The sequence below is a fragment of the Histomonas meleagridis genome (genome assembly GCF_020186115.1).
Source record: "Histomonas meleagridis strain 2922-C6/04-10x chromosome Unknown contig_6, whole genome shotgun sequence".
Classification (NCBI taxonomy): domain Eukaryota; phylum Parabasalia; order Tritrichomonadida; family Dientamoebidae; genus Histomonas; species Histomonas meleagridis.
In genome coordinates, this window is record NW_027150902.1 from 640830 (window position 1) to 666480 (window position 25651).

At 28.3% G+C, this 25651-nt stretch overlaps 6 protein-coding genes across 6 annotated transcripts; 4 read left to right on the forward strand and 2 right to left on the reverse strand.

Moving 5' to 3' along the window:
• Positions 1–33: 33 nt before the first annotated feature.
• GO595_008042 (TBC domain containing protein) lies at positions 34–1005 on the forward strand (the record flags this gene model as incomplete). Its single annotated transcript, XM_067921573.1, has 1 exon — positions 34–1005. One exon carries the CDS (start codon positions 34–36, stop codon positions 1003–1005), a length of 972 nt encoding a protein of 323 aa, XP_067771876.1.
• Positions 1006–8614: 7609 nt separating this feature from the next.
• Positions 8615–9259, reverse strand: GO595_008043 (14-3-3 protein; the record flags this gene model as incomplete). Its single annotated transcript, XM_067921574.1, has 1 exon — positions 8615–9259. One exon carries the CDS (start codon positions 9257–9259, stop codon positions 8615–8617), a length of 645 nt encoding a protein of 214 aa, XP_067771877.1.
• Positions 9260–13384: 4125 nt separating this feature from the next.
• On the reverse strand, positions 13385–14392 carry GO595_008044 (Thioredoxin family protein; the record flags this gene model as incomplete). Its single annotated transcript, XM_067921575.1, has 1 exon — positions 13385–14392. The coding sequence occupies one exon, from the start codon at positions 14390–14392 to the stop codon at positions 13385–13387; it is 1008 nt and encodes a 335-aa protein (XP_067771878.1).
• Positions 14393–16029: 1637 nt separating this feature from the next.
• On the forward strand, positions 16030–16569 carry GO595_008045 (B9 domain-containing protein 1; the record flags this gene model as incomplete). Its single annotated transcript, XM_067921576.1, has 1 exon — positions 16030–16569. One exon carries the CDS (start codon positions 16030–16032, stop codon positions 16567–16569), a length of 540 nt encoding a protein of 179 aa, XP_067771879.1.
• Positions 16570–17762: 1193 nt separating this feature from the next.
• Positions 17763–18185, forward strand: GO595_008046 (60S ribosomal protein L23; the record flags this gene model as incomplete). The annotated part of the gene is made up of 1 exon (XM_067921577.1): positions 17763–18185. One exon carries the CDS (start codon positions 17763–17765, stop codon positions 18183–18185), a length of 423 nt encoding a protein of 140 aa, XP_067771880.1.
• Positions 18186–18531: 346 nt separating this feature from the next.
• On the forward strand, positions 18532–19050 carry GO595_008047 (60S ribosomal protein L11; the record flags this gene model as incomplete). The annotated part of the gene is made up of 1 exon (XM_067921578.1): positions 18532–19050. The coding sequence occupies one exon, from the start codon at positions 18532–18534 to the stop codon at positions 19048–19050; it is 519 nt and encodes a 172-aa protein (XP_067771881.1).
• Positions 19051–25651: the final 6601 nt, after the last annotated feature.

Here is a 25651-nt window from a genome sequence, read left to right on the forward strand (position 1 = left end):
AAGCAAATTAAAAAGCAGGCCTTTGAGCGCGGTATGACTCCAGAACTCCGTGCATATATTTGGCCAATCTTATTTGGAGTAATTCCATTTACCAAAGGCCAAACGATGATCAATGATCGGATAACCAAACTTCAAAAGCAATATATTAATATCCGTAAGCAATGTGAACTCTTAACACATATTCAATATGCGTCTTCACGTACCCTAACGGAGGCGCATCGTATAATAGAAAATGATGTCAAACGTAATGACCGTCAAATGGACGCTTTTAAAGATGATGATTCCCCAAATCTTGAATTATTGCGACATGTCCTTCAATCGTATTCCATCTTTAATCGCGACGTTTGTTATGTCCAAGGCATGAATGACATTGTATCATCATTAATTTTAGTTTTTATTGATAAGAATGAAAATTCCGAATTTTTATTTTATGGAAATCCCATCAAAAAGACTATGATTGAATCCGAATCATTAATCTTTTGGAACTTTGTTGGGTTAATGAAACTTACTCAACAAGAACGTGTGTTCACTGACTTAGCGGAAAACCAAAAATTTGTTTTGCAACGAACTGCTGCAATTGCAACTGCGTTTCATCCGCCGATGAAGAAGTTACTTGAATCATCTGAACTTTCTGAGTTATCTTTTTTGTTGAGACCTTTTTTATTGTTATTTAAAAGGGCATTTAAGGAAAATAGTTTGTTTAGGCTATGGGACGCTGTGTTTACTTCCGATTCGCCAAATTGTTTCTTGAGATTCGTCGGCGCAGCAATTTTAATTATCATTTTCCCAAAGTTGTTGATTCATACAAATCAGACGTTGGGTGAAGTTATGTCTTTCGCTGACGGATTTATGGAAACTGTCTCAATAGAAACTGTGCTATGTTTGGCTTCTTTGTTGGTGGAAAAGTTGGAAAGGCCGCACCCTTTGCATGACTATGTGTATGAGCCAATTCCACCAAAGGATAAGTTGAAAGAATATGTGCCAAAATATGTAAACTTAAACTAAATGTTATTCATAAGGATTTTACTTGTTTTTGTCACAGAATTCAATGCTTTGGATCAAAATTATAAACTTTATATATCTCAATGATAATTAAATGATTTGTAACAGCTTTGTCAGCGATGCGTTACAACATTGTACCTGTGATAGGTAAACGTTAAATATGATCCGCCCATATTTTGAACCTTATAACGGTCGCTTTTTCTCAATTATTGAATGGTTTATATTCAGAAAAATATTTTTTTATATGGTGGCAAATTGCACCCATCAAAATTAAATTAAAATATTGAATAAATAAAAATGCCATTTTATGCCCATTAAAATTTATTAAATACAAACGCCTTGTAGAAAGATATGTAGAATTAGTTCTTATTAATTACAGATCATTGCAAAAACCATAATTGTTGGTGATAAGGGTTGGACGGGAAATGGTCCCCAGATAAAAAATGTATATGGAAATGATCATGACGCCGGCGTCATCCAAATAGGCAACTGAACGATAAAATATTCGTTAGGGGCACCCTGCAGGGCACCATTTTTTTATGGTTTTGTCCAAAATAAAAAACACTAGTTATTTGCAAAAAATAAAGAATTTTCATATAAAAATTTGTTTTCATAATTTTCGCTAATGAATACCTATATTTTAGTTCATTTGCTGAAGAATATTTGTTCTCTAAATGGAACCTCATTAAGGATCACTTTTGATAGAAAGACAAAACAAGGGCCCGAGAGACGTTAAGAAAATGAATTAAATCTATTTAACGAAAAATTTGTTGTTTTCCTTATTTTCAAATCATATATATTACTAACTACATTATAATTCATCAGTTATACTATATAAAGAAATACTTTCTTTTTCGACGTGACTTTTATAGCATGATGCAGAAAATCCATTCCTGTTTTTACTGTTCATGTTTTTGTCGTTCTACATACTTCTAAATATATTTTCTTTAACATTAATATTGTTGTAATTTATGTTTACCATAAATTTGTGTGTATGCTCGGATCAGTGTAAGCGAAAAAAAGATTCCACAAAAATGAATCTTATCCTTGATAAAATGAAGCCAATTTTTTTAATATGTTATATAACATCCCCAACAATCATTGGCAACACGCACAACATATGACTAGTAATACACTCATATTTACAAACATCAACAACATTCGTTCCAATGACACCTTGCCACATCTCCACTTTTTGAATCAAATTGATTGTCTTTTAAAGTGGAAGAACATTTTCACTTATATAATTTTATAGATATTCATCCTTATTGTCAACATTGTCATCCCCCTCTGAAAAAACCTCAAAAAATCCTCCAAATACATTCAAAATTATGTGAAATTGAAATTCATTTTTTAAATCGTGTGAAAACCGGAAAAATTAATTGTTCACTTCATTATGTTTGTTTTTCTTTTTTGTTTGAAACTTTTGGATGTGCAACCAACACAAATTAAAACATTCAATGGTAAAACATTTAAATTTGATTCTATAAATCAAAATATACAATCAAATAGTAATACATGGGCATATGTACTCATCCCAGCAAATATTGATTTTATTCAATTAGCAAACCATGGTATTGATATTCGTAAAACGAATGGAATGTTATATCAAAATGTTTTTAAATTATATTTGACCTCAGATCAAATCTCTTATCTTTTAAGCATTAATGCAAAAATTAGTATTCTTCAACCAAAAGATAAAATACTTAATCTTACTCAAATAGAAAAATCTGATAATTTAATTCTTCATGGTGTTTTTGATCAATCATTTTCATGTTTATCTTATGATAATATTATTTTTAAATCACATCAAATTGTTATCATCTATGTTAAAGATCCATTAAAATCAGCTGAATTCTACAGTCAAATTCCTGAAGTTGAATTTATTAATCAATATAATCCTCCAACAACATTAAATAGCATATCGAGTGGTTTTACTCAAAAAATAAGTTCAACAGTTACAACTGATGTTCATGGTAATCCAGTAATTTCTCGATATTTTGAATCTAGAGGTATCACAGGTAAAAATCAAACAATTGCATATATGGATACAAGTTTTGATTATTATCATACTATGTTTTATGATCCAAATGTACCAATTAAATTTCGTCAAATAATTCCAAATCATCGGAAAATTTTATATGTTGAAAACTTTTTTCAAACAGAACAAGAATTTTATAAATTTGCTCATGAGAAAGATCATGGAACAGAAGTTTCAGGAATTCTTGCTGGCAAAGCTTTAAACCCTAATAGTAAAATATCTTCATATAATGGTATAGCACCAGATGCTAAACTTATTTATCTTGGTCATTATTTACCAAAATATAATCGACTCCTTAAAGACATAGATCTTTTTTTATATACTCTTTCATTAGGAAATCCTCATGTATTTTCTAATTCATGGGGGTTTTTACCTTATGAATCGACAATGGATTATAATATGTTTATTGATGAAGTTGTTTATAATTCTTCAATAGGAGAGAATTGTTTAGTTTTATTTGGTGCTGGTAATGATGGTCATGGGAAATATTTTACAATTAGAAATCCTGGAGGAGCAAAAAACGTACTTACAATAGGTGGAGCATCAAAAGTTTTTGATTATAGTAATCTTGAAATATATGCTATAGATGGTGAAGAAAAGTTTCAAATGTATTTTAAAGATGAACAACCAAATTATCAGAAAGTTATGAATTTGGATGAATTTTATTTATCAGAAATCACCGATTTAAAACAACCAAATGGAACAAAGAAATTATATTATTTTAATTCTTCTGCATTTCCTATACTAAATGACTCGTTTTTATTTGAATCCTATTATATTGAACAGGAAAAACATTATCAAACTTTTTGGATTTGTTATTGATTTTCCTCTAGAATCTTATCCTAATATTAAAGAAAATTTTAAGGTGGTTACAATTGAAAATTTTATTTTACCAAATAATTCTAAACTCTCAACAAAAGTCGGGAAAAAATCTTAAAATTCAATATAAATATGGATATATTGGAAAAGATGTTTCAAAAATTACAAAAGCAGGTTATTCATCAATTGGACCAACATTTGTTGGTTTAATAAAACCTGATATAATTGCATCAAGTTCATTTATTACTTCTGCTTTAAATAATCGAACAGTTGATAAAGATCATGGATCAAATGATGAAGATTATAAAAAGCATTTGTGTCTAGATTCAGGTACATCGTTTGCAACACCTTCTGCAGCTGGAGCAGCAACTTTAATTTCACAATATTTTGAAGATGGATATTATTTAGATGAAAAAATTAATGTAAATTCACTTTTATTGAAATCAATTTTAATTGCTTCGGCTTCACGAAGTGATTTAAGTTCTACACCTGATTGTTTTATTGGTCATGGATTAATTGATATATCAACAGTAATTCCATTTAATGATAGTAATTTTGGATTAAGGTTTTCTAGTGTCACAAAAATGATAAATGGTCAAACACATCATATCGGAAAAATTAAAGTTACAAATCAAAATGTATCACTTCGAATTGTATTATGTTCACATGATATTCCTCTTAGTTCAGACACATTCCTTCCAATTTATTATGATTTAGATTTAATAGTAATATCACCTTCGAATAAAATTTATGTTGGAAATAATCGAACACAAAACACAGAACATTTTACATTAAATGAAAAAAGTTATAATCCATCAATCACAATTAGAAATTGGAGAATATCAAATTCATGTAATCACAAATATAGATATAAAAGAAAATTTAGACGTACCTTATATAATAACAGCAGTTGGTCCATTTGCACAAAATGATATTGATACAAATCCAAAATTTATTGAAATGATAAATACAAATGAATGTATAACATCTGAAAATGGAAAATGTGAAAATGGAAAATTAAAATGTAATTCTGGATTTACAGGACAATTTTGTAATATCCAATTCCAAGAAATTCCATTTTATTCACAATATCAAATATCAAATATTCCAGCAAACGCAATTAAATATTTCAAAGTTTCACCACAAAATGAATATGAAAATTTAATAATTACTATATATAGTTATCAACCGAATAATATTTTTTCACTTATTTGGGAAATGGATTCAAATGATAAATATATTCCTTCATTAGCAAGAATTACTATGAGTGTTCCAACATTCGATTTTTTGATAGTATCTAAAAAATTAGTTGTTAATTCTAAACAAGAACATTATTTAATGATTTCTAATAATTACCCTGTCGCTGATGATTTTTTCATATGTTTAACTAATATGCCAATGGATGGACCACTTTGTTTATGTAATGATAATAATTGTTCTAAAGACATATGTAATATTACGAATGTTTATTCATCAATGAATTCATTATATGGAATCCATAATTATGTTAATGATAAAATATTTTATATTGATCAATCAGCTGAAATTTCATCAATGTTTTTAACAAATAAATTTAATTTAGAATTACTTAATAAAGAAGATACAAAACATAATATTAAGTTAAAAGGTCCATTTTTAACTAATACAAATGGTTATGATTTAACTATTAAAGATTTGGATCTTCAATTTGATGATGAAATAATACAAACAAAAGAAAACATAAAATTCCAAAACTTAAATATTATAAATGTAAACATTATATCAAATAATTATAATTTATTAGTTGAAAACTTAATTTGTGATTATGAATCATATAATGAAACATTTATACAACCAAATAATGTTTTAATGAATGATGCAAAAGAACCAATTCCAATAATAAGAATTAGTAGCAATTACATTGAATTTGAACATTCTAATGGTGAAATTAAGAAAATTCATTTGCTAGAAGGAATGAATATAATATTTGAAACTAAACGTGATAAAAATGTTACTTTAAATATTAAAAATAATGAAAAAGAACAATTGATATTACCAAATAACACAAATATTATATTTAAATTCTTAAATAAAAATGGTTATAATTGTACTATGGACGAAAGTCTAAAAAATATAATTCAAATAATCTATGGATATAAAAAAAATGGATTAAGTAAAGGTTCAATCATTGGAATTTCCATTGCTTTAGTTGTTGCTATAATTGTAATTATATGTTTCGTCAAAGTAAAAAAGAAAAAGAATGAACAGGACACTACAACTGTGATTTCACAAGGATTAATCACATAAAGAATAAATAAATAATTTATAAAAATTTTATTTGCTCAAAGAGAAATTTATGAATAAAATAATATATTTGAGATATATAAAATAATCTTCTCAAGAACTATTTTCCCTAATGAAAAAATTAAGTTCTTCTTACAATTTCATGCTTTATGTACGTTATTTAAAAGGTACTTTATAAAAATTATTAATTTCAAGTTTCTTTTTAATTAAACCAACTATTTCTGTGTGGTCATTTAAAGATGCCCAAATAAGTGCTGTTTTAATTAATTTAAATAATTTCCAAATATTATTTTGAAATATAAAATTATTAAAATAAATTTTAAATAAAACAAATAAATATCTTTAGCATTAATATCAATTCCTTCTTGTTCAAGAAGGAATTTAACTATTTCTGTATGACCATTCCAAGATGCATACATAAGTGCTGTTTGAAATAATTTGAATAATTCCAGAATATCATTTTGAAATATAAAATTATTAAAATAAATTTTAAATAAAACAAATAAATATCTTTAGCATTAATATCAATTCCTTCTTGTTCAAGAAGTAATTTAACTATTTCTGTATGACCATTCCAAGATGCTTTCATAAGTGCTGTTTGAAATAATTTGAATAATTTCCAAATATTATTTTGAAATATTAAATTATTAAAATAAAATTCAAACAATTTTTTCAAACATTTTGTTTTATGTCAATATATTTATGTTTAATAAGGTAATTAAACAGTTCTTTATTACCAGAAAAAGTTGAAATCTCTGAAAATTTTATTGGTTTTGATTTTTTATCTAGAAAATATTGGAAAATAAATAATTTCCCATTATTGATTGATTTAATAAGAATAAGTTTATCAGATTGCATGCCTTCTTTTTCTAAAAATGAAAGAATATTATAATTGTCATGCAAAACACATTTCTTCCCTAATTCTTCTAATTTATTAATTTTTTCTAATTTATTTTCATAAAGATATCTAAAGATATCATTTCGATGAAGTTCAATTGCTGTTTCATATGCTTTATCAAATGTCGAATGATTTTGTTCACATAAATGAATGATTTCTTCATTTCCACCTGCAACTGCATATTTACCTGCGTTTTCTACTTTTGAACCATTCATAAGTAAATATTTAAAACATTTAATCGCAGAAAAAAATGCTGCATAATCAATTAATGTAACATTTTTTTTATTTATAAATGAACATCTTTCATAAAGTGATGGTGCAATTGTTTGATTAAAATCAAAATTTGTTTGTGATGATATTTCTTGAAGTTTTTCTACTTCATCTTTTCGAATTATTTTCGGAATTTCATTCGGATTATGTCCTTCCTTAATTAATTTCTTATGCAGTTCAATATTATTCTCTTTAAGTTCTTCTGTTTGCTTTCGTCTTCAATCATTTTTTCGAGAAGATAATTTGATTCTTGACTATCAGTTGATAATAATAATTGTGTGAAAACTTTGATAATCTTATAACTTGATTTTGCCTCAATTGTTTGTAAATATTTGAAACATAATTTTTCATAGCCACGTGACACAAAATATGAATAAATAATTCGACAAATGATATATAGAAAAGAATATTGAAATTCTAAAGAAATGTAATTTAATGAAGATTCAACTAATTGATCAATATTATTTTCATTTAAATCAAATATAATTTTTTCTAGATCTTGTAATATTTGAAGGTTTCCTTTGTAAGTTGTTGTGTGACTTTGATTTCCTCCCATACAGAGAAAAATATGAATTCACATGTCTCAGGGCACCCCGAATTAAGGTTGAATCCGTTGTAAAATTTGTTGTGACAATTATTGAATGGTTTCTTTATAAAGAAGAAAAATTTTTAAGTTTCCAAAAGATGTAGGAAAACAACACATTACATTGTAATGATTCTATTTCACCATTTAATGATTCTATTTCACCATTTTAAATTTGAAATAAATCCCAAATCAATTTAATGTAAAGTGTATTGAGTGATTTTTGATCGTAGAAGACACCACCTGTATAAATGTAGTGAACATTGGAAGTTTCTGAATCAGTGGATATTCCTATTCCATAAAGTATCATTAATTTGGGATTGAGCAAAACGTGAAACAATTTTTTCTCTTATTTTATCAGAGCCCAACTTTGCATATAAGCTAATAATATACGGTAAGTCATTGATCCAGTTAGAAAATCATGATTTTTATTTTAGTTAAAAACATGTCTGAAACTCAAAAAACATTTTGAATCAAACAAAATTTCAAATTTTTCCCTAAATTAAAAAAAATGGTTAAATTATTGCATAATTTCATGTTTGCAATCCTATCTTGGTTTTAATCTAAGAAGTTGAGTTCCAATTCAAATTTTTTATAAGTTTACATCAAATTTACCTTCTGAAATGTTATTCAATTGAATTATCAACGTTTTGACTTTACAAAGATCATTTATTTTTATAACCATGGATATTCATTGCACAAAAAGAATGGTATAAATTTATTGCTCCCATTGTGCTATGTTTTCACGGAGGAGCTCCATTGCATGAATTGCTTCTTCTTTAGATTCATTACTTAATTGATCAAGACCAGATTCTGCATCAGAACGAGCACTTATGGCTAAATTACGAGCTTCCACCGGATCACCTAAAACTTCATACGTGAAAACAGAAAAATTGAGGAACAATTCAAGTCGCAATGGATGATAAACTGGTAATGAAGTTTTTGTGAGCTCCACAACTTGGTCATATGCATCTTTGCATTCCTCTGCAACTTCCTCTTGCTCCCTTCCTGTTGTTCCTTCCCATTTATATCTTAAAAAATCTGCAATTATTTTTCCATAAAAAATCCGAATTTCAGGCTCTTTTGCATATGGAAGTAATTGGTCTCTGAATAAAGCTACAGCTTCATCGCATTTTTGGATTAAGCTTTGTGAAATTTCCATGGTTTCTGATTTTACATCATATTCATTGGATTCATCCTGAAGTAAAGTAAGGGCATTTCGTAGTGGGCCAATAATTCCTTTATAAGCAGCATTTAGAAGATTTCTTTCATGGTATGATAGCTTATGTTCTTTATAAATTATTTCACGCATGAAGGAGATACACTCTTCGTTTTTGCCGCACTCCTGTGCGACCTTAGCCATAAAGATATTAATTTCATCGAGAGCCTCCATTGCCTGAATACAACCGAATTTAATTAACGGTTGTTTTCTTTATAACTACCAATATTCCCCTCAAAAAGTTATGATATAAAAACAGGGGGCACCTTAACTCTTAAACAGTCTGTTCCAAATTTAATACCACAGAGATGAGATAAATTATATGAAAGAAACAATTAAAAATCCGATTTTTTTTTTTTTGTGTTTACTGATGACTTAGAATTCTCGAAGAAGTTCCTACAAATGGACAGAAAATTCATATTCATTGAGGTACTTCAACTTCAAATCCAATTTTCGATTTCCTGTTAATGTGAAGTTGTAAAAATAACATTATCGCAAATAGTACTTTCTCGTGGAGGGCAGCATTCTTGAATGCTTTTAAGGATAAAATTGGAATAGCATCAAAATATCGGCGAAAAGATGTTTGGTACCAAAGAATTATATAATGTTCTAATGAGCGAATATATGGTTTGGTAAATTGTTTTTCTATTTTAAAAATGCAGAAAATTATTATTATATATTTGAAATAATAATCAGTTGAGTATATGCTTAATTAATTATAAAACTTTAACACTTTAAAATTATAAGCATTTTATAGTTTTATAGTTATACTTTTTCATGTAAAAATGAATCTATTTTATACAAATTCAGAGTGAAATGATAACATTTTTAACATACAAATAAATTATAATTTATTAATCACTATCTCGAAGATAGATAACATATCTTAAAGTATAATTAATGATATTTTATTATATTATATAGACACAAAAGCAAACAAAGATGTATCTTTAAAGCGAAATCTGTCCATTATTTTGTTGATCTCCAAATATTTGGTGCAGAAGTGTGTCGAAAGAAATCTTTTCGATTGGCGACAAATATTTTATTGGCAACGAAAGCAAAGAAAATTCATTCGGGAGATTAAGTTCGTCGAAGTATAAACTTAGTTTATCTTTATCCATTTCGCGTATTTCTCTTTCACCATTTACGAGTTGCATTGCTATTTGTAAGAATTCCTTATTATTCAAAGCCAAATTCAAGAAAAACAAAGCGAACAAATGCTTTTGATATGATTGCACCATCATTGGCATTCCTTCTATCATTTGTTGTATTATCATTTGATCGATTTGTATTTTATTTGTCAGATATAATGAAGCGAATATTTCAAGTGCCGAACATTTATATATTAATTCATTTGTCTTTAATAACTCCAACGCGAAGTTAACAATTATCTTAACATCGATTGGACCATTTAATTGAATAATCCATGAAATCAAATTACATATTCTTAATGAACTTGATTTAAGTGCATTTGGAATCAAATTGATCATTATCTGAATGATATTATTTGATATTCCAATTTGAAGAAAGACATTTGGAAACTTTGATATAAATGCAAAAAATGGTTTCGATACTTCTTCGAAATTATCAACAAACAATTTCGTATTATTATTTAATGCTTGGATCCAAATATCAAAGAATTTCATTGTGTAATGAGAACATGTTAAAACTACAGAAGTACATAGTGGTATACAATGAATAACGAAATCTGCATCTTCTTGATTAAGAAACATTCGAATTAATTCAATGATATAATCATTAACTAAATATTCATTCCGTATTAGATTCGATGCAAGTCTAAGATTATTTTGTATTGTGATTTGTTTTTCTTCTATTTCATCAGGCTCATTATTATTGATAATAGTTTGCATATCATTGTTAATTTTATCAACTAGAGACATTAAAACTATATCCGAATTCGGTAATACTGTATCCGGTAATAACTTAACCATAAGAGAAAATGTTTTCGTTGCATCATTTGTTGGGCAAAACTCGAGGAAATTAATAAGTTGTGGAATTGCTATTTCATTTGGGAAAATATCATTTTTCATTAATGAATATAATAAACGAGTAGCTAATAAAGTGATAACAATATATGGCGTAGACATTAAGTTCGGTATTAACTTCATTAAATTCATATTAACATCAGTACTTGAATATGGTACAATTGATCGAATTAATTCGATTTTAGAAACAGTATCAATCGGAGACATATTAATGTTTATTAAACTTTTTATGTATTCCATTAATTGTGGAAGTAAATTTTGTTCATTATACGTTTCGATGGATGATGCAATACATCGCATAATGTTTTCTTCGGGTTGTAATGATAATAAATATAATGAAATTTCAGGCGATTTTCTAAGGAATTTAGAAACAAGTGATTTCGATGAAATACGTGGCGATAATGTTTTAGTCTTGGAATAAAGCTCAAGATAAAAAAGTAATGGATTTTCGGTGAAATTATCAATGTCTGTTTTGTTAAGTTTCGATGATTCTAAAAATAAATGAAGCATTTCTTTGGTGTATGGAAGATATTTCTTTAAATATAAAAAACTAATGTTTGTATACACAATTAAAAACGTATTATCATTATAGTTTTGAAGACAAAATGATAAATATTGTGCTAACATTTGAATTATAGTTGGAATTTCATTAATTAAAAATTGGATACATGCATCTTCACTTAAGATTTGTTTCAAAAAGCGATTACAATACCCTAACAGCTGTACATCTGCAATGGGTGCTTGTGATATGAACATTTGAATTATTTGTTGAACAAATCCCAATGGAACAGTAATCAAATCAAGTGACGGTTTTGCTCTGAAAAATAGTATTTTGAAAATTGAAAGTAAATAACGGAAAACCGCACAGCCACTTTCCGTCTCAAGCAATGAAAAAGCGGAAAAAAGTGGAAAAACAATGTTCACGACATTCTGAATGAGTTGTGATATATCACATGCTTCGTTTAGGTGAACAATTTTGTATTTCTTAATAATGGTGTAAGATACGTTAACAAGAGATAAAAGATGATCAACAGATTGATGATTTGGAATTTGTTGGAACACTTCAAAAACAATTGGCTCATAGATTTGAACATTATGCTTTTCAATCTTAGTAATGTCAGAGAACAAATGAGAAATATCAATAGAATTCTGATGATTTGAAAAAATCATATTTTTTAATTGCTGAAAAATGTTATAACGAAACTCTATTGGAAAGCTATTCCAATTTAAGATTGTCCAATTTTTTAAAAACCCACAAATTAATCCCATCTGACTTTTGTTCAAATTTGATGATAAAACTTGAATTAAAAAAGGACCAAATTCTGGATTTTGATTTTGTGCTTCAATGTATGAATAAATTCTTCTTTGAACCTCTTGATCTGGATTATTTGCTTGGTTGATGACCTCGACCAGCTGTTCCATTAAACAAAGGGAAAAATTTTACCCTTTTGTACGGTTTGTCTTTTTTAGTAACGTACGTTTTTGTAAATTCTTTTGGGAATGCAACTCCCACCATGGCACCAAATTAAATCCAATGTATTCTTTTACTTTTATACTATTCTTTGTCATTTATGGAATATAATAGTAACAATTTTTATGATTGTTATTCAGGCAAAAAAATTATACTTTTATTACGCTCCAGCTTCACATGCAAATTTTAGTATGGTTGCACCTTTTATTTTTTTCTTTTTAAATATAATTAAACTTGTTTTGGGTAAGTACGGAAATCGATCAGAAAATATTCCTTTTGTTATTGCTGGAATTATTTTTTCAGTTGGATGTATTCTCATGGAGGTTTATTTTCTTATCTGGCAACCTTATGTATGGTCGTATGAATCAATTCTTCATTACATATCAATTGTTTTTGATGGAATTTTCATCATATTTTCCATTATTTTAATCATCATTTTTGCTGCAACTACAAACACAACACCTGATAGTAATTCAGTGAGCACAACAAGCGAAGATGCTAGCTCCGAAAAGCATCTCAAAACTGAATGAAATGGCTAAACTCATCATATTTGTAAACTAATATTTCACAAACATGTTTATCTTTCTTTTCCCTACTTTTTTCCAAATAATTAATTGAAAGAATTATTCTTTAACATGATTTAGAGCTTTAAAGCTTTCCCCATGATAAATATCTATTAGCTCCTAAGAGTTGTTGGTGTTAAAAGAAAATTTGGGGGTAAAAGATCAATGAAATTTAAAATTGTCAAAATAAATTTTATTGAAACACATGTTTAAAAAGATTTACATTAATTTACAGTTCAAGTGAGTATTCATATTTTCCTAAAGTATTCCATTTCGCAGTTCCGTCAAGCACTCGATCTAATGCAGGCATCAACTCATCCACATTCCCGACAATGAATGCAGCATTTTTTTTAGCATTATAAACAACAAAGTTCCCTCTTTCAAGCTTTAGGTTAGTGAATGGGATATTTTTATCACCAACAAAAAATTTGAATTTATCGTTTTTCAGTTGAATTCTGATTTTGTCATATTTTGGGTCAACAAAACTTTCGTAACCAAACACGCAAGTAACAGTGTAATCGTAGCAAACCTCAGGGAATTCTGTATTAAAATAGAAGTCTGCTCTTGTAGGTGATTTACTCTCTCGTCCCGATAAAAATGCATTTGCAGTTTCTTTTAAATATCTGAGTTTTCGTGGACCTTCATGAAACACAGTGACTTCATTATTATAGAAGGCAATTGTGGGCGTTTTAGTAATGTTATAATCAGAAAATAAGCCTTCATCATTGCATATGCCAAATCGAAGTTTAGATGGTGGAAATGATCTAGAAAGGGCTTTAAAATATCCCGGGACGTTTTCCTTCTTTGTAAATAATATTGATGTAGGTTTTTCGTTGTAATCATCTATCCAAAAATCATCAACAACTTTAACACTTGCTGAAGTTATATACTCCATTGCTGCTTTTGCAATCGTTGTTGGGTTAATAGAATCTGTGTATTCGTCATGTGTAGTTCTGTTTTGAATGATAATGGTTGGATGGTTTGTAATTTTATATGAATTACAAAGTCTTTGTTCTCCTTGACAATTAATTGTTGCATATCCAACTGATCCGTTGGTTAGAATCTTTGCATATTCAAGTGCAGAATATATCTCTTTGAATCTTTTACAATATGGTGTATAAAAAAGTAACACCCAAACTCTATTTTTATTTTTTTTATCTTTCATTTCCTTATTAAATTTTTGTTCATTGAGTTCAATAATTTTTGTTAAGCAGAGAGGCAAAAGAAGGTAAAGCATTTCCCCATTAATATGTAAAATAATCAAAAAGTGATTTAAAAGCAACGATATAAAATTAACGTGCGCCTTCATAATGCTAATGTCTGCGCTTCTCATTTGAATTTAAAGTCTAAAAATTTAATCATATTTTTTCAATAGGATGAGAAACTTCTTTTTTCACTTGTAGGAAGGTAGTTAAGTTTCAAGAAAAATATAGAGAAAATTTTGAGATGCCTCGAGATCAGAAATTGAGTATCATAAGCTATTAACAATCATTACCAAAGAATGTATATGAAAATAAGAATAGTGAAGTTTTGAAAAAAATTCCAAATCAGTAAATTTGAAAAAAAGAAGAGTTAGTATTTTTTATTAAACAAACAAAACTCAATTAGCTTTATGTTCTTCTATTAACAAAATTTGGTTGTAAGGACTTAGTTCGTTGCAAAGAGACAGAGTAAAGAATGGAAGGAAAATGAAAATTAAGTATTCTCCAGCAGCAGACAAAGTTACATTTATTCTGTATGGAAACACATGTTCACTCAATGCAACAAATCCTAATGAAATGATTTGAATAAGTATGGATAATTTTCTGAAGAATTTTCTGATAGGAGTTGCTCCAGTCTTTGATATGATTCCCACAAAAATTTGGAATAGAACAAGTGCAGCAAAGGAAACAAATGTCGAGAAGAAATGATAAAATGCTAATGTATTGCAAGGGAAAATGCTGATTAATAATAACGATAAACAGCAAAGGAAATCTGATGATAGTGTCAAAAACTTCAGAAGCTTGCTTGGCTTATAGGTGTTAAAAATGCATAAAGCAATTGAAGTCATTTCAAATAGCATTACTCCTGCAATTACAGAGAAAAATAAAAATATGAAGCATGTATTTGGAAATTCAGTTCCGGTTTCAGAAATTGTTGGAAGATATCCAGAATATCTTCCTTCCATTATATAAATTACCAATAATGTTAAATAAAGTGTTGGCGAAAGAAACGATATAAGAACTAACAATGCATTTAATTTCCGATTAAAAGAAATAGAATTTAGTTCGGTACTTTTTCCAAATGTTGGTTTATTGCTATGACTTGTATGCATGTTGCTCATTACAGAGGGATATTTAACGTTCTTTTTTTGAGCGTGTGGCCTGTTTTTTTGTCAAAAATTCAATATATATTGAAATTTCAATTGGTACACGTTTTTTGAGAGAGACGTCTCTTCGAAAATTCCATCTTGAGATACTGTGCATTGTGGTGTTGGAAAGCATTAATAATTATTAATAACTTCAATGCGTTTTTTGTCCTAATTATTAATATTGGTTACTGTCTTGAATATACTTTTGTACTAATTATTGCATCTAATTTAGATATGCATATGCAGTTTCTAGGGTTAAAAACATGATTACTTCTAGCAACAATGCTCCGTTCCCCACGAAAATATGTTTAGACAATACTTGGAATATCAAAAAAAATTAAAAACAAATTTGAGAATGTACTTTTTCAATTAATATATTTTCCCTTTAATGCAGATGAAAGGGACTCTAGCTCACCTGGGAGAGCACACGACTGAAGATCGTGAGGTACGTGGTTCGAGTCCGCGGAGTCCCATTTTTTTTCTTTTATCACAAGAAGTCCGTTATAATAAGTACCATCACAATAATGTCTGCTCAATTAATCGTCAGTGTACAAGGCCAAATAGTTTCTTGCCACTCAGATAATACCGATGATATTTTTTGTAAGTTTGGATTTGCAATGGGATCTGACTGGTCAATTATTTCAGGCGCTGATGAAGGAATTTCACAAACTTCTAAAGTAGGAATTGATCATTGTTGCACATGGAATTTCCCTATTGATGCTGTATTTCAATCACCAAAACCATTTGGCTGGCCTCAACTCATTGTTTCTGTTTATGGCGAAAATTTGTTTGGTAAAACAACAGTAATTGGATATGGTGCTTGCCATATTCCTACAGAAGCTGGTCATCATTCTTTTAATGTAGCCCTCTTTTCAAGAGCACCAACTCCTGCTGAACGATTTACCGGTTTTTTTACAGGAAGAATGCCTGAAGCAATTGCACCAAACTTTATTGCAGGGGGTGATGCTAGAGAAATTTTCAAAACAGAATCACATGGATATATCAAAGTATCATTTGATACTGTGATTTCAGGATTACAAAAACTTGATTTGAAAATTTCTTAACATTATATGCTAATTTGTCTTTGTGTTTAACAAATCCGAAATTGCATTATATACTTATAAATTTAACTAAATATGATAACTTTGTTTCATAGAGAAAAATTGCTTCCTTTTGTTCACTAAAGCTTTTCTTACTATATTTCTGTTGAAATAATTTTAAATTGAGCTTAAATTCATCATTGATTGGGATTAAAAAAATTGTTTTTAAATTGAAAACAACGATAGATATTTTCAGAAGTTTTGCAATTGAATTTCCTATCGGAGTTTTTGCCTCAACAGAATCATATAAAACAAAGTTTATTTGTTAAAGAAATAGTCTCTGAGATACATTTTGTTGAGAGGCTTTGCTTTGTATTGCCTAATTGTTGGCGTTGACCCAATGTTATTTCTGACCATTGACTTATTCAGATCTTCAAAGGTAGCATTTTCCCCAAGATTCATTACTAAGTAATAAATCAGTGGTGTAAAACGGTCTGATATTGGAACTCCAAGTTCCTGATTGAGTTCAAAACTTTTTGATTTTTCGTCAATTAGAGACGAAGAAATCATGGTTGTGCCTTCTGTCTCAATGTAGTTGAACATAGAATCAGCTTCACAAGTGTCAATAAAAATGATAATTTCACTTAAATCAAAAACTTTTTTCATTTTTGATATTATTGCAGAAAACTCTTGAGCAAGGAGCTCTTCTATTTCTCTAAACTTGAAAAATTCAGCACCGCCATGTCCTGTGAGATATAAAATCAATTTTCCTTTTTTGGGGATATTAAGTGGATTTGGTTTGTTATTGATTGGACCACCAGTAAGAAGTGAACGAAAATTCTTAACTGTTACCAAATCATCAGTAATGTTTGGAATTGAATGAATATTTCTGTTGATATCCAAGTTAGCAAAAACGGTTCCTGGATACACATTTCTCGAGTTGTAGGCTGGATCATCTCCAATGCCAATAAAAATTCTTGATCTGTTAAATCCGTTCTGTATGAATAAATCGGCAAAAAGAAATGCATTTGATGCATGCCTATAATTAAACCACCTTGCTGAAGTTGAGATAGATATTACAAATACATCATTTGCACTGCAAAACAACAAAAAAATGTTGAAAAAAAACATGTTTTAATTTAATAAATCGATTTATTACGAACGATCATAACCGCTTGATATGTGCTTGTTCGACCAAAACCGTCCACTTTCCAAGAATGTCAAAGAGAGGACGCACTGGTCAACAAGGCACAAAGTTCGCAATGACGCTTGCTTTACCAGTTGGCGCAGTTGTTCAATGCGCTGATAACTCAGGTGCCAAAACAATGTTTGTTATTTCAAAACGTGGTCATAAGGGAAGATTAAACAGACTCCCAGCTGCTACAGTTTCCGATCTTATTGTTGTTACAATCAAGAAAGGTAAACCAACACTTCGTAAGAAGGTTATGTGTGCTGTTATCGTTCGTCAAAAGAGATTATGGCGCCGCAAGGATGGCGTTGTTATCGGATTCGAGGACAATGCAGGTGTTGTCATCAATGATAAGGGTGAAATGAAAGGTTCCGCTATCACAGGTCCAGTTGCTAAAGAATGTGCAGAACTTTGGCCAAAGATTGCTTCTGTTGCCCCAGCCGTTTTCTAAATATCACAACTACAAATACTTTATTAAATAATAATCATTATACATCATATAAAATTTCAATGAAATTAAGATGCACAATTACATATGAAAAGATACTACTTACCAACCCTGTTAGGAGCAAAAAATCAAATAAGAAATTGATTTTAGCAATAATGTGGTTCAAAAAGTTTTCAAAATTTCTTTAAACACAATATCTCTATTTATTGGGAAATACAAATAAATACTTGAAAGCATGGTTAAAACTGTCTTAGAAGGACAACAACTATTGAGCCCTAATTAAAAGAACGTTTAAATTTCTAAGGTTTACTTTTCAGAAAATAAACGGTTTTGTTTGGCCTTTCAACTAATGGCCACCAAGCAAAACAAACTCAACGAAATCCGTGTTTCTAAACTCTGCATCAACATCAACCCTGGTTCAGTTGGTGATCAAGTTACACGTGCATCCCGTGTTATTGAACAATTAACCAAGCAAAAGGCAATGCTTGCACGTTCTCACCGTACAATCCCAAAGTTCGGTGTTCGTCGTAACGATAAAATCGCTGCTTATGTTACAGTTCGTGGTCAAAATGCCCTCAAGATCTTGAATGATGCTCTTCAAGTTCACGATTTTGAAATCAGCTCACATTGCTTCTCCAGCACAGGTAACTTTGGTTTCGGTATCAAAGAACATATCGATCTTGGTCTTAAGTACGATCGTGATATCGGTATTCACGGTATGGATCTCTATGTCGTTCTTGAACGCCCAGGAGCACGTGTTGCCAAGAGGAAGCATTGCCGCTCAAGGATTGGTCCAAAACAGAGAGTTACAAAGGAAGAAGCTAAGGAATGGTACATTCAAAAATTCCAAGGCACACTTCTTAAGTAAAGAGAGATAAGCCATTTATTCAATCTTATGTTTTTTTATGGATTTATTCTAATACGTATTTGGTGGTAAATTTTTACTAATATATCTAAATACGTATCACAACAATTGTAATACTTAATTATTACAAAGTGTTGAAGGATTAATTTATAATACACATTTTTCATATTTTAAAATATCTTTAATCTTGTATTTCCAAAATATTTGATAAATTTTAATATAAAATTTTAATAAATTAAAACATTTGATGAAAACAAAAAGATAAAAAACATTTATTTTAATAACAATATACAATTATTCTGTACCTGATGAGTAATCACTATTTTTATTACTTAGATTCGATCTCAACAGTTTTTCCTTATTAATTCTTTCGTTTATTTCTTTTGTTACATTTTCTCTATTTATTAATTCGATGTTATTTCTTTGTGCGTCTCTAATTCTTCTCGTAGTTATAAGCGATGAAATTGATTGATTTAAAAGACTTAAATCGTTTCTTACTTTATGAATGGACTCTTTATATGCTTTGCAAATATCTTTCGATGTTTTAGAGTTTAAAATTTTTTCATAATTTTCTTTTGGAGCTTTTGTTTTCGTGTTTTTTTCCTTTATCGGCGGTATTGAAACATTTATTTGATTAAATTTGCTCAAATTTTTGATGTTTTCTGTTTTCGTATTTGTTTTATGTTTTCGATGTTTGTGCTTGTGCATTTTTGTTGTTGGCTCTGTTTTCTTCATATAATGTGATGATTTGGAATTACTATCAGTTGGATTCATAAGTGTTTTATTTGCATCTGTTTTATTACTGACTGTGTTTGGCTTTATAGAGTGAACACTGGTGTTTGGTGATGACTTACTCGAAGAGAATGATTCATCAATTGAAGTGATTTGAGATTTTTTATTATTTTTACTTGTATGTGATTTACTTGATACAGATTCATCAAGAAAGTCTGCATCAATTGAAGTAATTTGTGATTTCTTATTATTTTTACTTGTATATGATCTACTTGATACAGATTCATCAAGAGAATCAGCATTTGTCGTATTCGAATATGATCTCTCGCTTTTGATATTTGAAACAGATTCATCGAGAAAGTCTGCATCAATTGTGTTTGATTGTGATTTTTTAGTTTTGATACTGGAATATGATTTACTTGATACAGATTTATCGAGAAAGTCTGCATCAATTGAAATAGTTTGAGACTTTTTATTATTTTCACTTGCATATGATTTACTTGATTTTGCATTTGATACAGATTCATCGAGAAAGTCTGCATCAATTGTATTAGACTGTGATTTACTTTTTAAGCTTGAGTATGATTTGATTGAAACAGATTCATCAACTACATTTGAATATGATGTTTCATTCTTGCTAATTGAATACGATTTATTTGACTTAATATCTGTTACAGTTTCATCAAGAAAATCAGCATCAATTGTATTCGATTCCGATGTTTTATCATTAGTTTCCGATGATTCATTTTCGTCAATTATATTCGTTTTTACAGACTCTACGCTAATGCTTGAATACGATTTAATATTTGATACAGATTCATTGATAAAATCTGCATCAATTGAAATTGTTTGCGATTTTTTATTATTATTACTTAAATATGATTTACTTGAAACAGTTTCATCAAGAAAATCAGCATCGATTACATTTGTACTTACTGATTCAATAGCTGATGATTTAATATTTGTTACCGAATCATCAATAAAATCATCAATTGAATATGTTTTCGATGATTTATTTTTAGTGCTGGATGATAACCGACTTGACTTTGCATCAGATACGGATTCATCAAGAAAATCGGCATCAATTGAAATTGATTGCGATTTTTTATTTTTTTTACTGGATGATGATTTACTTGATTTTGTACTCGATAATGATTCGTCAAGGAAATCAGTATCGATAGAAAATGATGAAGACTTGTTTTTGGTAATGGATGATAACCGACTTGATTTTGCATTAGATACTGATTCGTCAAGAAAATCAGCATCAATTGAAGCTGATTGCGATTTTTTATTTTTAGTACTGGATGATGATTTACTAGATTTTGCATTCGATGTTTCATCAAGAAAATCAGTGTCGATCGAAAATGATTTGGATGAGTTAATTTTAGCGCGAGATGATGACTTACTCGATTTTGCATTAGATACTGATTCGTCAAGAAAATCAGCATCAATTGAAGCTGATTGCGATCTTTTATTTTTAGTACTGGATGATGATCTATTTGATTGTGCATTCGATGATTGATCAAGGAAATCAGTATCAATAGAAAATGATGATGATTCATTTTTGGTGTTAGATGATGATTTACTTGATTTTACATTAGATGCTTCTTCAAGAAAATCAGCATCAATTGAAGCTGATTGCGATCTTTTATTTTTAGTACTGGATGATGATCTATTTGATCGTGCATTCGATGATTGATCAAGGAAATCAGTATCAATAGAAAATGATGATGATTCATTTTTGGTATTAGATGATGATCTATTTGATCGTGCATTCGATAATGCTTCATCAAGAAATTCAGTGTCGATCGAAAATGATTTGGATGAGTTATCTTTAACACTGGATGATGATTTGCTTGATTTTGAATTTGATAATGCTTCATCAAGGAAATCCGTATCGATCGAAAATGAACCGGCTTTTGAATGGTTATTGATTTCATTTCCAGCTGATTTTCTTGACGATTCATCTTTAATAAAGTCTCCATCAATATCAATTTTATTAGATGAAACATTACTGATTAATTCACTCTTTGGGTTATTATTTAGATTGATTTCTGACTTATTATTAATTTCACTTATGTTTATAGATAAAACATCATCAAGTTCAGAAATACTGTTGATATTTCCGTCGGACGCTTTAATTGGTTTACTTTTTATTAAACTTAAATTACTTGAAAATATTCCATCGAATTCATCTGTTTCATCTTGCCTTATGCTTGAATAATTTACTGATTTTTCATTAATTGCACCGCTTGATAATATTTCATCAAGTTCATCTTTCGCATCATGTGTTATATTTGAGTTATTAATCGATTTATCATTCTTTATTGAGCTTATGCTACTTGACAATATTCCATCAAGTTCATCTTTATTAATTTGTTTTTTATTGGAGTTATTAATTGACTTATCATTCTTTATTGAGCTACTTGATAATATCTCGTCAAGTTCGTCTTTTTCTTCATGCGTTATATTTGAGTTATTAATCGATTTTTCATTTTTTATTGAGCTTATGGTACTTGACAATATTCCATCAAGTTCATCTTTATTAATTTGTTTTATATTGGAGTTATTAATTGATTTTTCGTTCTTCATTGTACTGTTTGACAATATCCCTTCAAGTTCATCAATAGTATTTTGATTTATGTTGGAGTTATTAATTGATTTTTCATTTTTTACTGAGCTACTTGACAATATTCCGTCAAGTTCATCTCTTTCATTATGTGTTATATTCGATTTACTAATTGATTTTTCATTTTTTACTGAACTACTTGATAATATTCCGTCAAGTTCATCTCTTTCATTATGTGTTATATTCGATTTACTAATTGATTTTTCATTTTTTACTGAACTACTTGATAATATTCCGTCAAGTTCATCTCTTTCATTATTTGTCATATTTGATTTACTAATTGAATCATCATTTTTTGATAAACTACTTGATAATATTCCGTCAAGTTCATTGGTATTGTTTTGGCTTATATTTGCATTACTTATTGATTTATCTTTTCTTATTGAACTTATACTACTTGACAATATCCCTTCGAGCATATCACTTGTTTCTTGTTTTGTAATTTTCTTATCTTTTATGGCACTGATACTATCTGATAATACTTCATCTAAATCATTATTATTACTTTTAATATTCCTTTTGTCAGCATCATCAGAGTCACTTAGCCAACTGTTTGATTTTTTACTTTTTGCGCTTGAACTTGCTGATAATATATCATCAAACATATCTGTACTTTTAGAGAAACTGACGTATACATCTTTGTTATTTAGACTAATTTGAGACTTTGAAATTTCATTTCCACCAATATCGCTTGGATAATTCAGAATTGAATCAATTTGTTCTTTCGAACCAGTTTTACTCGAAGAAGTATTTTTGGATTTTGAATATTTAAATGATTGATTACTACTTTGAATGTTTTCTGATGTTGAAAATGATAATATACTAGAAATATCTAAGTCATCAACAGTGTCATGGTTATTGGTTATAGGGCTGTTTTTTTGATCTTTTGCTGTTTTGCCATGTTTTGCTTCTTTTTTGGAATTTAAAATTGCAGAAAAATCGTCATTTAAAAAATCACTGGTTTGAAGTTCATCTGTTGATTTGATTTTGCTTTCTCCGTTACCTACTTTTGGGTTTTGTGAATTAAATTTTTTTTGAAAAATATTGTAATTTCCCGAACGCTCTATTGATTTTGCATCTAGGGGTTTATCAATACTACTTTTAGAAAGAATTTCGGATAATGAGATAACTGGTGATTTTGAGATACATTTTTTGATACTAATATCGGATTGATTTGAATGTGACATATTATTTTCATATTGATGTGATACTGATTCCGAAGATAATATTGAGCTTAGCCCAATTGACATACAAATGGAACCAGAACGTTTGGAATATTTTAAACGTGCATTAAACATAACGGGTCCGATTCAAATTTTCTTATGAATTTTAAATATTTATTTTATATTCATAAATTACATATTATGTGTTTTATTATATATATCTTTTTTTATTCCGTAACCAATTCTAAATAGAGATATTTATATTACTATTTCCATTTTTTTGTATTAAAAATGATCGGTACCATAAGATTTCATTCAAATTGCTGAGATCATTGAAGTAAACACCATCCAAATATACTACTCATAATTGAGAAGCATTAACGTATAAAATTGATGAAAAATTTATGATTTCAAATTATATTTAGTTTAATAAAGCATAATTTTTTACTACCTATAATTAATAAATAAATAATTAAATATTATATATTGATAAAGATATTTTTATTTTATGTTAAGTTTATAACTGACAAATTGAATACTAGGTAAAGTTGATATGATCCTTAAACGAATAAATTCCAGTGAAAAAGTCAATACTGTCTCAGAAATCAGAAAAAAATTTCCTGATTGGCTACAGGTCTCATTTTTTCAGATATCGAATAAATATACATATTCATAGAAATGCCATGAAAAAAATCAATGACCTAAAAGACAGATTTTTGATATCTTATTTCATTATCGAAAAAAACGCAAAATATTTTCATTACTTATCAATTTTAACTAGAAAGTCAATAATTTTCTTATAAAAATTTGATTATTTTTAATATCAAAAATAATATATAATTGAATATATAAAACACAGATCATCACATTCGTAAACCAATTTTATATGAAGATATATTTGTTTTATTTTAACTAGAAAGTCAATAATTATCTATTATATGAGGATATATTTGTATTATTTTTAAGTGTCAAATCTTTAAATAAAAGTTTCTGTCTTATATAGATATAAGAATATTATTTACTGTTATTATTAATCTTTACCATATATTTTTCAGGATTAAAATAATGAGAACAACGAGATAATTTTATTCTATTTGGTGTCAAACGACCGTTTAGAAAATAGGAACCGTTCTCATTAAACAGGTAGTAAATCCACTATAACTTTTTATCTGAGTTGTTTCAATTAACTTTTTTGATATAGATCAGTTTCTTTTTAGATGGTTTATTAAATGGTTATGCATGATTGGAAAAAATTCATGTGTAATTAATTGAAAATAATTTTCAAAAATTAAATTTTAAAGAAAAATCATGTTAAAATATCCTTTGAATGCGCATTATATAGCTATTAATAAAGAAGTCAATTAATTATCATAATATCAAGAAATTATCTAGAAATCTTAATTTTTCATCAAATATTTATAAATTTTCTTGAAATCAAATAACATGACTATAATAACTTGGTACACAAATTTTCTTGCTAAATTTAAAATTATTCTATAGGAAATCAGGTATACATATGGTATATAAATTATGCTATTTTTCATTAAGCATGTTAACTTAATATTCAATTAATAAATCATCAAATTACATTTAAAATTAAAAAATATTATAAATACAAAATAATATTTAATAAAATCATAAGTACTCATTTTATTTATTTTTTAAAAAATGATTTTCTCTTTTTGGAGAATATTCATTTGACCAAAAATAAAAAATTTTTTTGGGCACCTTTTTAACCGTCCCCGGAAAACTACAGAAAAATTCCAAATGTTCGATGGAAATCTTTTTGTAAATGGAGCACCAATCATATTCAACTTGGCACTTATTCTTGGGTTTTTCACAATTGTTATGGTATCAGCACAAGATGAAATGGTTATACCATTTTTGGACATACTTCATTCTTTAATTTCATGGAAAACATATAGAGAAGGATGTGTTATAACAGCAATTTTATGGTGTGCTAGAAATGTTGAAAGAATTTTTGGTTCCATAATGTTCGGAATTTTTCTTTTTTATAATTTAATTTCATATATTCCATTCTATGCTGTTATTATTTTCATTACAGGTTTTTCATATCGCT